This window comes from Balaenoptera borealis (genome assembly GCF_965194805.1).
Source record: "Balaenoptera borealis genome assembly, chromosome: 1".
Taxonomy (NCBI): domain Eukaryota; kingdom Metazoa; phylum Chordata; class Mammalia; order Artiodactyla; family Balaenopteridae; genus Balaenoptera; species Balaenoptera borealis.
In genome coordinates this window covers 112867492-112882180 of record NC_138860.1, presented here as the reverse complement: position 1 = coordinate 112882180, position 14689 = coordinate 112867492, and the positions used below count along the sequence as shown (strand labels likewise).

Below are 14689 nucleotides of genomic sequence, written 5' to 3'. Positions count from 1 at the left end.
CTTTTTTTTTTCTTGCTTACAAAAGTAATAATGTTTGTTATGAAACAACTTCCTAGCATAGGAAAGTGAAAGCCTTTTACAATCCTCCCTGGTACTGCTCACCGCCCTTCCCTGTCGGATCACCAGTCAGGAGATGTGGGACCCTACGACTTTGAGGATTTGTTCCGGGAAGGCGAAGTCCAGCATCAGTCCTCCCACCAGCAGGGGGTGGCGTACTGCAAGCCAGGCGGCCGGCGGGTCTCTCTTCCACACGTCGCTGGCGTGATCGTCGGCGCTACATACTGCGCCTGCGCACGCGCCGCGGCCTTTTTCCCCCCCCGGAGCCGTGCTGGTTCTGCAGCTCAGTGGCGGCTAGAGCTTCTGTTCTACAGGATGGTGAGTGGGTATCCCGGTCTCGGGGCTACAGATGCACGGGGCTTCCCTCTCCTTGTCCTAAAGGCCACCTAGGTTCCGTCTCGCGCGGCGCAGGGATCGGATGCTGTTAGATTGCCGGCTCTGTCTTGGTCGGGCTGCAGCTCCCAGCGTGGCCTTAATGGCTGCCACGGCGCACAAGCGGGCGGGGGGGAGGGGTTGAAGAAGAGGGGGGAGTTGGGGCAGAGGATTGGGGATGGGGTGAGTGTAGTAGACAAACGGCAGGGGTAGTGCTGGCCCGGCAGAGGGGGCACCGGCAGGCGGCCGGGACGCGGAGATTTTGTGGAGTCAGTCTCAGACTAGCTGGGGGATGACTGAGTGGAGACGGGCTGCGGCTCCTCGGACCCAGCTCCTCGGACCCAGCTCCACCCATGACTGCTTGGTGGGTTTTCCGGGAGAGCGTCGGGGCTGGCAAGTTGTTCACAACCTGTGTTTTGGGGCCGAAGAAGTGGCTTTTAAGTCACAACCGTCAGTAGAACCTGGAGGCTGTGGTGTCTAGGCCTCGAAAAGAAGCTCATTTAGTTTGGTATGCGTCTTTTGCCTCTTTAGATTGTCGCTGGCTCCGCTTTTTAATGATTCTTCGGGTGGGGTGTTGCTTTAGTTGGTGGGGGACAGTGTTGTTTTAATCGGGAGTAATTGCTGAATATATCCTTGACCAGTTATGTTTTGTGGCAAGTAATTTAGGCTTTTGAAAAACGTTTGCGGAAAGAGGGAAGTATTAGGTTAGGGTCTCGAAATGGGACAGTGTTAAGAACAGATGACATTTGCAAGATTGCTGTCTTGAACAGTGTTTTGCAAAAGTTGGGCACTAGGATTATTGCTGGTCCAATAGGAAACAAAAGTTGAGAGTAAGTTTAAGAATTTAAAATCAATGTGTCAGCTTTATATCTGGTGAATATAATAAATTGGCTTGCATTTTGTATGTTTTTTCATTCCATTTTTCCTGCTGATTCATTTTTATTTTGCTTTATAAAACTGTCAGTCTTGACAGATGGAAAGTAGAAGAAAAAGTGATTCTTGACCTCAGATTTGAGAAGGTAATGGTTGTCTGGATTCACTTTTGAAGTTTAAGTGTTATTTTGTTACACAGTTAACACAAATGTCAAAAGTATCAGAAGCTAAAACATTTATCAAAGTTTTAATAACATTCTTTTATCTTAAAGGGGTTTGTTAAAGTTGTCAAGAATAAGGCCTACTTCAAGAGATACCAAGTGAAATTTAGAAGACGGCGAGGTATGGTCAGGTTTTCATGTTCACGGCATGAAAAGAATCTGCTTTGTAGTGGAATAGACTTTTTTAAATTATTTTTTTCTTTCAGAGGGCAAAACTGACTACTATGCTCGGAAACGATTGGTAATTCAAGATAAAAATAAGTACAACACACCCAAATACAGAATGATAGTTCGTGTAACTAACAGAGATATCATTTGTCAGGTAAGTTGTATTCTAGACTCAAGTAATGGATGGTAACCTCCACCCCCCCCCTTCTGCCCTCACTGTGGTAGAAAAGTTGTACTTGGGGAGCAAAACACACGTATGCATTAGGTCCATCTCGTCTAGTGCCTGGCGCTCCAAGGAACATTAAGTGAGTAGTTCTTTTAGTAGGTCTGAAGTTGGAGCCTGGGAAATTGGTACCGTAAAAAATACTCTAAGGATCAGCTGTTTGGCAATCCTGACCCAGTTTAATCCCATTCACTTTCTAATTGGCAGGGGTGGGGCGCGGGATTAGAGAAGTTCATGGTACTGTGCTATTTTTGTGGGGCTGGGAGGGTAAATTTGAGACCCAGTAGAAGGTTCTTGCCCATTCCAATTCCAGTGGGATAATAGAATTTATCGTAGACTAAGTTCACTTATCCAATACTTGAAGAGGTAGGTAGTTGTGAATGTTAAATTAGACTCTTAAGATTATTTTTATTCCTGCTTACTGTTCGAAATAGGTTTTAGTAAATACTTATGAAGGTGTCTCCCATGTAAAAGACTTACAGAAAGTGGCAATTTGCTCCTAGAAGGTAGTATTCTGGGCTTTTACAACTAGGAAAACTTTTCATACTTGAGATTTGGAGGAAACAGGCACATCTGTTTTCTGGGCAAACTAATTTGTTGGTTGTGAAGGCAATCTCTTCCTCCATACCTAAGTTCAGATAACTAAATATTAGGTTTTCTGAAACATTGTTGGACTTAGATATGCTCAGTTTAAAAGGTGTTTGAAATAATCAGGGATTCCTTTTTGATTTTTCAGAGTGCCTTCTTAATTCACCAGCTTTCCCAGCTCAGGGTCTTTTCAGTATTTCTCAGAAGTAAGGAACTACAGTATAACTTATTCCAAAGGTATTTTAATATTCGATGTCTGTGGTAATTTGAGACTTACGTACTGTGAAATTAGTCAAACATACTTACAAACTCATAAACCTACCTTCTATAGTTGACCAAGCCATAATTGTTGAAGGTGAGTGGGTTTAACAAAGACAGATCTTAAGTGATGCAGATCTGCGTCTGTTTTTTTGTTAAATCTTTTGAAAAAGAAGGCACTTAGGACAAGTAATCCATAAAACAGTGAAAACAGATTGCTAACCTGTTTTTTCTCTTATTGTAGATTGCTTATGCCCGTATAGAAGGAGATATGATAGTTTGTGCAGCTTATGCTCACGAACTCCCGAAGTATGGTGTGAAGGTTGGCCTGACAAATTATGCTGCAGCATATTGTACTGGCCTGCTGCTGGCACGCAGGGTATGTACAAGATTACTTTAAGTGATGTATTTTGGAATTAGCTCACTGGAGTTGTCTGCAACATAGATGGTTCACACATGGATAAGATACCTTCAGCTAGCTGTGGGGAGAGAGGAGTGCCTCCTGTTGCTCTGTGGCTTATAAGGGCGTCACCAGGGAAGATAATTTTATATAAATACATTGTTTAAGACAGAGATGTACTTTATAATCTGGGGAAGGCTTTTTTTCTGTTTTCTCCCGTTTGTTGGGTATATCTAGACCAATAGAATTTTTTTGCATTTATGGATATCTGTAATCTATGCTGTTTGATACGGTAGCCGCTAGCCACATGAAGCTATTAAGCACTTGAAATGTGTCTAGTGCTACTGATAACTGAGTTTTTAACTTAAATATGAATAGCTGGTTGTGGCTAGTTGGTGACTATATTGTTGGACAGATCTAGTCAGAAGTGTAGATCTTACCATCAGCGTACATTAAAAATGCGGACTATACCCCACACCTTCAGAATTTATATTCTTATAGGGTGTCCAGGTGATTTATATGCGTGCTAAATTTTGAGAAGCAGTGCCTTAAGCTTTTGAGGCGGGGGTAGGCATTGGTGGGGGGATTCATTTTTGTTTTAATAATCTTTGCCTTTGGGTGGCAACATTTCCTATAAAAGGAAACAAAAATGTGATCTTCACCTTGTTTTTGTTTTCTGACCTTGTTTTGCAGTGGAATTGTTAAGCATGCATCGTTGTTGGGGACCCATATCTTCACTGGTTATAAACATGTTTGGGTTGGGACATTGTCTTTTATATGAGCATCTTGGTGCAAAGGCACTATAGATAACTAGCAGAGTAGTGGCACATATTAACATAGTGGCAGGGTAAAGCCACAAAAGGTTCTCTTCACAGGATCCTACTCAAAATATTTTAATCAAATTAAAACTGCATATGATAATATTTAATATTTGGTTGTTGAATTATAGCTAAATATGACTGAGGAAAGGTGGAGATTACTTCCCTTGAGTAAATATAAGAATCAGATTTAAGTATCATGTCCTAATTGATTGCTACAAAAATCAAGTATGGACAATGTAGCAGATTCAGAAACTGTTAAACAGTTATACTTGTTGGTAAAATTGGATGTCTGAAATTTCTTTTTGTGGCATTTAAAAATTGATATTTAAAAGCAGATTGGGATAAAGGGAAAAAGTGATTTGAAAGGAAATTTTTTGTCAGGTCATTAAAGTTGTGAATTTTGAGATATTGTTGTTTGAATATATTCTAACAAGCATTTAGATTGGCTTCTTTGTTAATAGCTTCTTAATAGGTTTGGTATGGACAAAATTTATGAAGGCCAAGTCGAGGTGACTGGAGATGAATACAATGTGGAAAGCATTGATGGTCAACCTGGTGCCTTCACCTGTTACTTGGATGCAGGGCTTGCCAGGACTACTACTGGGAATAAAGTTTTTGGGGCCCTGAAGGGAGCTGTCGATGGAGGCTTGTCTATCCCTCACAGGTAATAATAGTATTCAAGGCCTCGTTGCCTGGACTCCAGTACTGCACTGTTTCTAACTGGTTGGGCTGTGGAGATAACTGAACCAATTAGAGTAATAGTAGCTATCATTGTGTACCTGCCATGTGCTAGGTACTGTGCAAAGGGAACCTTGCAGGGTGGGAAGGAGCTGTAACATGGTTTATAAATGAAGAGACTGGGGTTCAGGGGTAAAATGATTTGTCCAAGGTTTTAGAACCAATAAACGGAAGAGCCAGTGTTGAAACCACTACCTTTTGTGTGTAGCTAAGTTTTGGTTAGAAATGAGCAACTTGATTCCACCAGTACTCGCCCTATTTTTTTTTTTTTAATTCAGAATGAAAATTTGTTTACTGAGTTATGGGGAAATATGGACTCTAGGGGGAAAAAAAGTTTGAGAAAAAGACATAAATTTTTAAACTTTCAACTGGAAATAAGAGTGTAGGCTGTTCTTAGGAGCTAATAAGTGGGTTGTTTCAATTTGGTGGTTCCCTTGGTTTGAGTTAATGATGATTATTGTTGAGTAGATACATCTTAAGGTGATTTATTAGCTTAGGAATATTTTAGTGGTTGGTGATTTAACAACCAAAAACTTTCTTTTTCTGGCTTGCCTTTTTTGGGGGGGGGGTGGTGGTGGGGTAAGCGATAAAATGTAACCTAACTGGAACTTACTTTTATAATGTAGGGTGGGGTTTTTTGGCGGGGGTGGTCTTGGCAGTTCTCATTCAAGGCACCTGTTAAATGTGATCTGGAACAAATCACTTATTACCATGTACCCTGAGGCACCACTGAGAAACTGTAGGATTTAGGGAGAGTAATTTTGAAACCCTTTGCTATGAAATAAGGAGAACTAACTTTATAGTGGCCTTGGTTCATTTAATGGTATTTAAAGGTGCTTGTGGCATGATTTTCTATCCTGGAATTCAAAAATTAGCTGCCGAATGATGATATCCCACTAACTGAGCAGTCAGTAGTTGGTCCTTTGGTTGCATATGATGCAATTAATTGTTTCAAGACGGGACTGATGGCAGCTACTGAAATGAATTCCTTCTAGTGAACTGATTTCAACCAATATATACTAAAACATGGAAAACTTTATTTCAGTACCAAACGGTTCCCTGGTTATGATTCAGAAAGCAAAGAATTTAATGCTGAGGTACACCGAAAGCACATCATGGGGCAGAACGTTGCAGATTATATGCGTTACCTGATTGAAGAAGATGAAGATGCTTACAAAAAACAATTCTCTCAATACATAAAGAACAACGTAACTCCAGACATGGTAAAAATTTAACTAAAAATACCTGTATTGGTAAATTTATAGAACCGGGTTTCCTACCTGTTTTGAGTGGGTATGTTAATACAGTTTTATTTCAGGTTAACAATTAAAAGTTGAATATGGGCATGTTAAAATGAAATTGGGATGTTGGACCTAGGGTAGGTTAAAAGTCAGACAAGATACTGTTATGAGGAGCTAGACTTGTCAACATGCTTTTAGGAATCTTTTAGATGCTGAAGGATGGCAGGCTTCAGGCATCCAAATCTAAAGCCTTTGGTGGCTTTTATGCATTTGGCTGTTCTGTATTTATAAATTTCATTCATGTTGTCATAATCTACTCCCGTACGAGGTGCTAGTTACTAAACTTCACTCATTTTGAGGTCATGGGGAAAAAAGGTTCTTTCTTCATCTTAGCAGATAAGTGCTATGTTCTGGACTTTCTCAATGTCTCAGGCATGCACACAAAAGGGGAGATGTACAGATTCTATCACTAGTTCTGTGTGATGTTGCGAAAGTGAAGGGACCCGTGTTTTCAAAAGTCAGTTTAATGTTGCAAAGTTTATCACCCCTAAAGTTGAGTCTCAGGGCTCTCTCTATTAATACATTGGGGTAATTGATGATGGCAGTGCCAGTTTCGATAGTGAAGGCATAGAACACAAAAATCACAGATTATTATAAACCTATTACAAATACAGAATTATATGTAAATTGATACATGTCAAGCAATTGTTTTTATTAGGTTCTTTTCTGTTGCTGCATAGTTTGTATTTGGCATACCTATGTCTGAAAATTATTTTTAAAATAGAATTATAATTGGGGGAAAGATCACTTTCTGTTTTTGCATTATTTTCCTTTGCTAATGAGCTTTATACAAATGCATGTAGTAATTGCATTTTTAAAAATTAATTAGTTAAATTTATTTTTGGCTGCGTTGGGTCTTTGAAGCTGCACACGGGCTTTCTCTAGTTGTGGCGAGTGGGGGCTACTCTTCCTTGTGTGCATGCTTCTCATTGCGGTGGCTTCTCTTGTTGCGGAGCAAGGGCTCTAGGCGTGTGGGCTTCAGTAGTTGTGGCGTGCGGGTTCAGTAGTTGTGGCTCGTGGGCTCGAGCACAGGCTCAGTAGTTGTGGCACACAGGCTTAGTTGCTCCGCGGCATGTGGGATCTTCCCAGACCAGGGCTCGAACCCGTGTCCCCTGCATTGGCAGGCGGATTCTTAACCACTGAGCCACCAGGGAAGCCCAGTAATTGCATTTTACTCACATGGAATGAGTAGTTTTAGAGACCTGGATTACCTTGATTCATTCTTTAGGTAGGCTGTAATTGTTACTGAATTTCACACATTTTACAGTTTCTCTTCATGACTTGATCTTCCATGTGATCAATAGTCATTTGGGGGGTGGGTATTGAAACACTTCAGAGAGTTTTGCAGCATTGTTTTTTGTTGAATTTTAGAACAAAATTCTCATTAATGTTTCTAATTGGATAGTGGTTTTCTATGGAAATTCGCGCCTCTTTCTGATTCCACAGAGGCCTGATACTGCTGCCATATACTGGTGATTTGTGGTAGTAGATCAAGAGGTTTCTGGTATGGGATCCTGGGAATAACTTTTGAAAACACCTATCAGAAATCAATGGAAGATAGAAATATGGGGAACGTGGGAGGACAGAGATGTATTTGGCAGTTGCTTGTTAGTCCGTATATTTTTCATCTTAACATCTTAAATACTGGCATGTATCCATACTTGAATGAAAGAATTTAGGTCAGATGGCTTTAAATGAGCATAAAATGTGTTACTACAGAAAACAGCTTGCTTTAAACTTGAGTGACTCATGAAGTATAGCTGAATTATTCAGAAATGCATGCGAATTTTTCTTGAGGAAGATTAAGTTATGTTTTGTGAATAGTGTCAATTCATATTGCTTATGGTAAAAACTGGGACTTTCTTAGGAAAAGATGGGTTACAAAAAGATACCAATATTGATCTAGCTTAGCTCCTTTTGAGAATCTGGCTTAGAAGGACAAAATAGAGCAAGCAGTAGAATAGTGTGTTTTATTACTGTTTAGGGCATATGAAATGAAACCAAGTACTGTTTGCTTTGCTTTGTTTCAGATGGAGGAGATGTATAAGAAAGCTCATGCTGCAATACGAGAGAATCCAGTGTATGAGAAGAAGCCTAAGAGAGAAGTTAAAAAGAAGAGGTATGTGTGTCACTGTTTTTTGAAGAGAAAGAGGTTGGGAGGGGTTCCTGCCTTGTTTCATCTCGCTCAGACTCTGAGTGAAGTTGTGCAAACTCGATCACTAGCTCTGCATGATGTTGCAGAGGTGAGGGGAACCAGGTTTGCTAAAGTAATTGTGGTGGTAGAAATGTATTAGCCTTGGATGCTACCGAGGTGGCCCATTCTGTCCCAGTACATTGTAACTGTCAATTACTGCATTTTTTGATAGGCTAAGGAAGAGAACAGGTATTGGACTTGGATTATTTGACCTCCATTTTATTACAAAGTGTGTCTTTTTCAAAGTTAAATATTCTCTATTCTCTTTAGCTATGGTTTTTAAAATTTATGTTCCTTTCTCTTCTTTTTACTTTGTTCTGTAGGTGGAACCGTCCCAAAATGTCACTTGCCCAGAAGAAAGATCGGGTAGCTCAGAAGAAGGCAAGCTTCCTTAGAGCTCAGGAACGGGCTGCTGAGAGTTAGTTAATAAACCAAACCACAATTTATATGAAGATTTTTCAGATAAAGACAGTAATAAACTTATTGAACAAGTAGCTGTTTCTGTGTTAAGCTCTTGTTAATGAAACTGTGGGAAATACCTGAAATTGACAGTATTTTCCTTCCAGAAACAAGTGTAGCTTTTTCCAGAAAATCTTACATATTGCCTCAAAGTTCATACCTTGGGCATCTGTTCTTCCTGACAGGAGTTATCCCTTGAATTGTATGATGTGCAGCTGTCCTTAAAAAGTCTGGCAAGCAACAGACAAACCTTCCCCTAGAAATATTTCTTACATTCATTTATTGTAACCACATGATGAGTTGGAAGAAAAAGTACCTTCAAAGTTTACAGTTTTAAAGTAAGTGAAACTGATGCTACTCCATGGCTTTAGTTCTTGAGAGATAGCTGTCCAATGAAGGTCATATAATTTTAACACATATTTATCCAGGTGAAACCTTTGAGCAGAAAATACTGGTTCTTTAATTATAAGAGGTGTTTCGTTTTATGGAGTTGAAAGGCCAGATCTGAATAAACACAAAAGAGAGGAGCAAATACTAACCCTTGTATATCAAGTTTACATGAGAAAGTGTTAGATGGATATATTTACATGCCTCTTGAGAAATAGTCCTTTGGCCAATAGGGAATACTGTTTGAAAATGGAAAATTATTAATAGGAAGTTTATGATTTCAGAGGCTTGCTCTTAATGTCCCACTTTCCCATAGCTCAGATTCAGGATATGTGTATCTGTGTTAGGTCTGTGGCCTAAAGATAACGAGTTTTGAAGACCAGTTGGCTGGCTGATACTAAGATACAGACCCTTTAAATCTAGGATGATGAACTCATCCATATTCAGCTTCAAAAATTGGCAATTATATATTGCCAAGTAGAATGCTTCCTGATGGGTTTTCAGTGGGTAAGAGCCACTCAAAACTTTCTGAAGCCACATAAAATGCGATGTCTAAATGAGTTAAATAAGAAACCATGCTATTAACCCAACATCTGTTGATAAAGGAGTAATTTTAATTTACCTGCTTTGCAGTCTTAATTTCTGTTAATGTGCAAACTTTACCATGCTGAGACATTAGTAAATTTATAAATTTTCTTTTTTAAACATCAGCTTCAATGCAAACAATTTCCAGCACTGATATTTTGGCTAACAAATCTACAAAATACTCTGACCGTTGATGTTTATGGAATGAGGCTTTTCACAGCATTATTTTAAGTCATTAGTCAAAATAGTTACACAGTGAATGTACTAGGAAATGTACCAGCGTTTCTAAAAGGCAGGAATGAATATTTTTGGACCTTTTGATCCTATACCTCCTGCCATTACTTCAGCAATCAACATGTATTTTAAGATGATGGCTTCCTTAGGATCAGGGGAAAGGAGTTTTGTGATAACTGGCAAGGATTTGAATCAAGCCATTTAGAAAAAATGTTCAAGATTTTTCTTTTGAAGTGCTGAATTTCTTAAAATGGTCACAATGTCCAAATGAACTAAGAGTCATTTGTGTAGGAAATTTTCTTCCACAGTAATGTTTTTAGGTTATTTAGTATCAAAGAATGTTCCATTTCCATTTGATTTGCTGTGACTTTGAGAGCAATACAGGAATACAGCTGCTTTTCTAATTCTTCACGAATTTCAACTGGAGCACCACGCAACAGGTAGTCTTTGAGTAACTGACAGGCTTTTGCCAAGTTTGGTTGTATCACTTCTGAGGTACACTTCATTGTACTCTGATCACAGCTAGTTCGACAATCCGTGCCATAGACACAGTCCAAATCAGACTCACAGTGACGATCCTTTATAAGTTCTTTCAGGTTTGTCTCTGGCACAATTTTTCTCATGTCCACCATTTTCAGATCATACTTATCATTATATCCTAGGTTTTTGGCACTAGTATCGCACATGAGGAAGTTTCCATAGGGGCCATGGAAAACATCTTCCACAAATTCTAGAAGTCCTATGGCTATTTTAGCCTTTCTAGGCCATGATGGTGTGAACAACTGATCCATGCTTCTTCTGAACCCAGATGGAATAAAAAGTTCAATGACCCACGGAAGGCTTATTCCATAAAGAGAGGTATATTCAACACTTTCCATCACATAGAGATCACCACAGAATCCCATTAATTTGGGGGTATGTTCTTTATCTTGAAGTATTACCATGAGAAGAAATTCATTTAATTGAAGAAGTGCCCATGCTGACTTTGCTTCTCCCAAGGAAACCTGGCCATCTTTGTCTCCATCAGCCACTGTCAAGATGAGATTAACCAGTTCAGAGAGGTTGCCTTGGTCACCCAACTTTGCCTGTAAAGATAAGAATTTGGCTAATTACACAGAAGCAATGAAAAGAATCTCATATGTAACATGCTAACTTCCTTTACAGGGATAATTACCACGCTAAGTAATAATCTTGCTACTGAATACCTATAGGAGACTTAATACCTTTCCAAATATTTATAATGTTTGCTAAGTGAGTCAGAACTATGTTTTATGTACTTGAGGTAAAACCCACTTTGCTAAGTGTATTTGTTAAGAAATGGCCACCTTAACGCCCATAGCCTCCTTAGACCTTGTAGATAAATACAGTTAACTAAGCCATTAATTAATCTTTGTCTTATTCATACACTTACTTGCAAAATTGCAGTGTAATTTGCCCATATCCAAAGTTAAAGGGTCAACTACAAATTATTTTCTATTTTGTAATTGTTATTATATTAACAATTATTTTATTCAAGGTGTTCCAATAATGAATGCTACAAGTATTTCCCTGTGGAGACTCTTTGGCATAAAACAGTCTAAAAGTGTAAACTGTTCAAAGAAAAGAAAGATTTTGAGTTAAAATATAAGAGCAATAAAAATGAGAAAAAGATTCTTTCCAAAAGTAATTATTTTCATTTTTTTTTTGGCCATGCCATGTGGTTTGCAGAAGTTCCCCGACCAGTTATCGAACCCGCACCCTTGGCAGTGAAAGTGTGGAGTCCTAACCACTGGACCCAGGGAATTCCCAATATTTTCATATTTTCATATTTCTATTTAATCTTTGAGTATTTCTTTAAATTAAAAAAATAATTTGCAATCAGTCTAATTTTATTTCACCTTTTTAAAAAAAGTGTATCAGTTTTTTTTAAATAAATTTATTTTATTTATTTATTTATTTTTGGCTGCATTGGGTCTTTGTTGCTGCGCGCGGGCTTTCTCTAGTTGCAGCGAGTGGGGGCTCCTCTTGGTTGCAGTGCACGGGCTTCTCATTGCAGTGGCTTCTCTTGTTGCAGAGCATGGGCTCTAGGCGCGCAGGCTTCAGTAGTTGTGGCACGTGGGCTCAGTAGTTGTGGCTCGCGGGCTCTAGAGCACAGGCTCAGTAGTCGTGGTGCACGGGCTTAGTTGCTCCACAGCATGTGGGATCTTCCTGGACCAGGGCTCAAACCCGTGTCCCCTGCATCATTGGCAGGCGGATTCTTAAATCACTGCACCACCAGGGAAGCCCAAGTATATCAGTTTTAATGTCAAGCTATAGAGCAGCCCATCTACTTAATGAACTCTCACATCTGGACATTTTTAGCGATAGTAAGTAATGTTAAACACCCTCTATACATTTTTTTCTTTTCTTTGAATTATTTCCTCAAGATGGAGTCCCTGATATAGGTCAAAGAATACCAACATTTTTATGGCTTAGAATGAGGTCCTGCCAGCTTCCAGAAGAGTACCACTTCACACTAGCAACATGTGAATGCATATACTTACTTTAAAGAGACTGTAGACCATTTCTTTGAATTTCTGTACAGTAGTTCCCCTAGTTGGCTTATCAAATAGCACTATTTCTTTTCTTGGTTCCAATTCAGTTCCAAAATCAAGATGAAGTGCTTGTTCCATTTGACATTTCACAACACCTGGTAGATTATCCCAAATCCCTAAATACATCTGTGAAAAGAATGACAAGTTATGCTTTAGGCAGAGTAGAAAACTCTCATCTACCACGATATTTTTAGTGTCCTCTTAAAAAAACACACAAGCAACAAAACATCGAGATTGAGCTGACTTTCTGAATTGCAAATTTGAAATCATACTTCAAAGCTTTTTTCCTTAATTTTTTTAAATTATAAAAGTATTGCATACCTAAATATATATATATATTTTTGACCATGGTCATCAGTTTTATTATTTTCCATTTTTTAAATTGTAAAATATCAAAAATAGAAAATTTACCATCTTAACTATTTTTAACATACAGTTCAGTGGTATTAGATTCATGAGGTTGTGCTACCATCACCACCATCTGTCTCCAGAACTCTTTTCATTTTGTAAAATTGAAACTCTCTACCCATTACACAATAACTCCCTGTTCCCCTTCTTCCCCCAGCCCCCAGCCCATCACCAGTCTACTTTCTGTCTTTATGATCTTGACTACTCACTCTAAGTATCTCATATAAGTGGAATCATAGAGAATTTGTCCTTTTGTGACTGGCTTATTTCATAATGTCCTCAAGGTTTATCCACATTGTAGCATGTGTCACAATTTCCTTCCTTTTTAAAACTGAATGCTATTACATTGTAGGAATAGCCCACATTTTGCATTTCCTTTCATCCACTGATTGACACTTGGGTTGCTTCCATGTTTTAGCTATTGTGAATATTATGAACATGGATGTACAAATATCTCTTTGAGATCCTGATTTCAATTCTTTTACATATATACCCAGAAGTGGAATTTCTGAATCATAGGGTCATGCTACTTTTAATTTTTTGAGGAGCTGCCAACCTGTTTTTCTCAGCGGCTACACCATTTTACATTCCTGCCAACAGTGGGTTCCAGTTTTTCTGCCTTATTGCCAACACTTGTTATTTTCTGTTTTTTTTTTTTTTCCAGAATAAACTCACAGAGTTTTATTTTACTGAGCAATGCTTGTCCTGAGTTGTTTTACCACTTGTCAATATTTCACACTCTCTATACAATCAGAAAATGATTCCAAGGACACGTAGCAATCCTTCTTTTCTGGTTTTTTTGATAGTAGCCATCCTGATGGGTGTGAGGTGGTATCTCATTGTGTGCTTTTTTTTTTTTCTTAGTTCCCCGACCATGGATCGAACCCGGGCGTCAGCAGTGAAAGCGCCAAGTCCTAACCACTGTACTGCCAAAAAATTCCCTAATTGTGGTTTTGATTTGCATTTCCCTAATAATCAGTGATGCTGAGCATCTTTTCATGCACTTATTGCACATCTGTATATCTTTTTTCGAGAATGAATCCGGCTGTTTGTTTTTTTGTTGTTGAGTTTTAGGAGCCCTCTATATATTCTGTATATTAATCCCTTATCAGATATATGATTTGCAAATATTTCCTCCCATTCTATGAGCTTCTTTTTTATTCTATTGATATTGTCTTTTTTTAAAAATTATTTATTTATTTATTTATTTTTGGCTGCGTTGGGTCTTCGTTTCTGTGCGAGGGCTTTCTCTAGTTGTGGCAAGCGGGGGCCACTCTTCATCGCGGTGCGCGGGCCTCTCACTATCGTGGCCTCTCTTGTTGCGGAGCACAGGCTCCAGACGCGCAGGCTCAGTAATTGTGGCTCACGGGCCCAGTCGCTCCGCGGCATGTGGGATCTTCCCAGACCAGGGCTCGAACCCGTGTCCCCTGCATTAGCAGGCAGATTCTCAACCACTGCGCCACCAGGGAAGCCCGATATTGTCTTTTGATGCACAATATTTAAAAATTTTCATGAAGTACAATTTGTCTATTTTTTCTTTTGTTGCCTGTGGCTTTGGAGTCATATGCAAGAAATCATTGCCAAACCCAATGTCACGAAGCTTTTGCCCTATGTTTTCATCTAAGAGTTTTATTTATTTTTTATTTTTCAAAATATTTATTTATTTATTTATCTGGTTGTGCTGGGTCTTAGTTGCAGCAGGAGGGCTCCTTAGTTGCAGCATGCATGTGGGATGTAGTTCCCTGACCAGGGATTGAACCTGGGCCCCCTGCATTGGGAGCACAGAGTCTTAACCACTGCGCCACCAGGGAAGTCCCTAAGAGTTTCAT

At 39.1% G+C, this 14689-nt stretch overlaps 2 protein-coding genes across 3 annotated transcripts in view; one reads left to right on the top strand and one right to left on the bottom strand.

The window, feature by feature from the left end:
• Positions 1 to 222: 222 nt before the first annotated feature.
• RPL5 (ribosomal protein L5) lies at positions 223 to 8708 on the top strand. 2 transcript variants are annotated; one of them, XM_082386077.1, is made up of 8 exons: positions 223 to 375; positions 1575 to 1644; positions 1730 to 1845; positions 3005 to 3139; positions 4443 to 4645; positions 5765 to 5942; positions 8051 to 8139; positions 8538 to 8708. In XM_082386077.1, the coding sequence occupies exons 1-8, from the start codon at positions 373 to 375 to the stop codon at positions 8635 to 8637; spliced, it is 894 nt and encodes a 297-aa protein (XP_082242203.1). In that variant the 5' UTR covers positions 223 to 372; the 3' UTR covers positions 8638 to 8708. The 2 variants fall into 2 exon arrangements, with proteins under 2 accessions (XP_082242203.1, XP_082242204.1); XM_082386078.1 differs by lacking the exon at positions 223 to 375 and adding an exon at positions 1430 to 1448.
• A 282-nt stretch (positions 8709 to 8990) lies between these two features.
• Positions 8991 to 14689, bottom strand: part of DIPK1A (divergent protein kinase domain 1A) — a 126069-nt gene continuing 120370 nt past the window's right edge. The window contains exons 4-5 of the mRNA XM_082385752.1: positions 12402 to 12578; positions 8991 to 10964 (exon numbers count right to left, since the gene is read on the bottom strand). Of these exons, the coding sequence (XP_082241878.1) occupies positions 10152 to 10964; positions 12402 to 12578 (990 nt within the window). The 3' untranslated portion in view covers positions 8991 to 10151. The remainder of the gene's footprint in view (positions 10965 to 12401; positions 12579 to 14689) is intronic.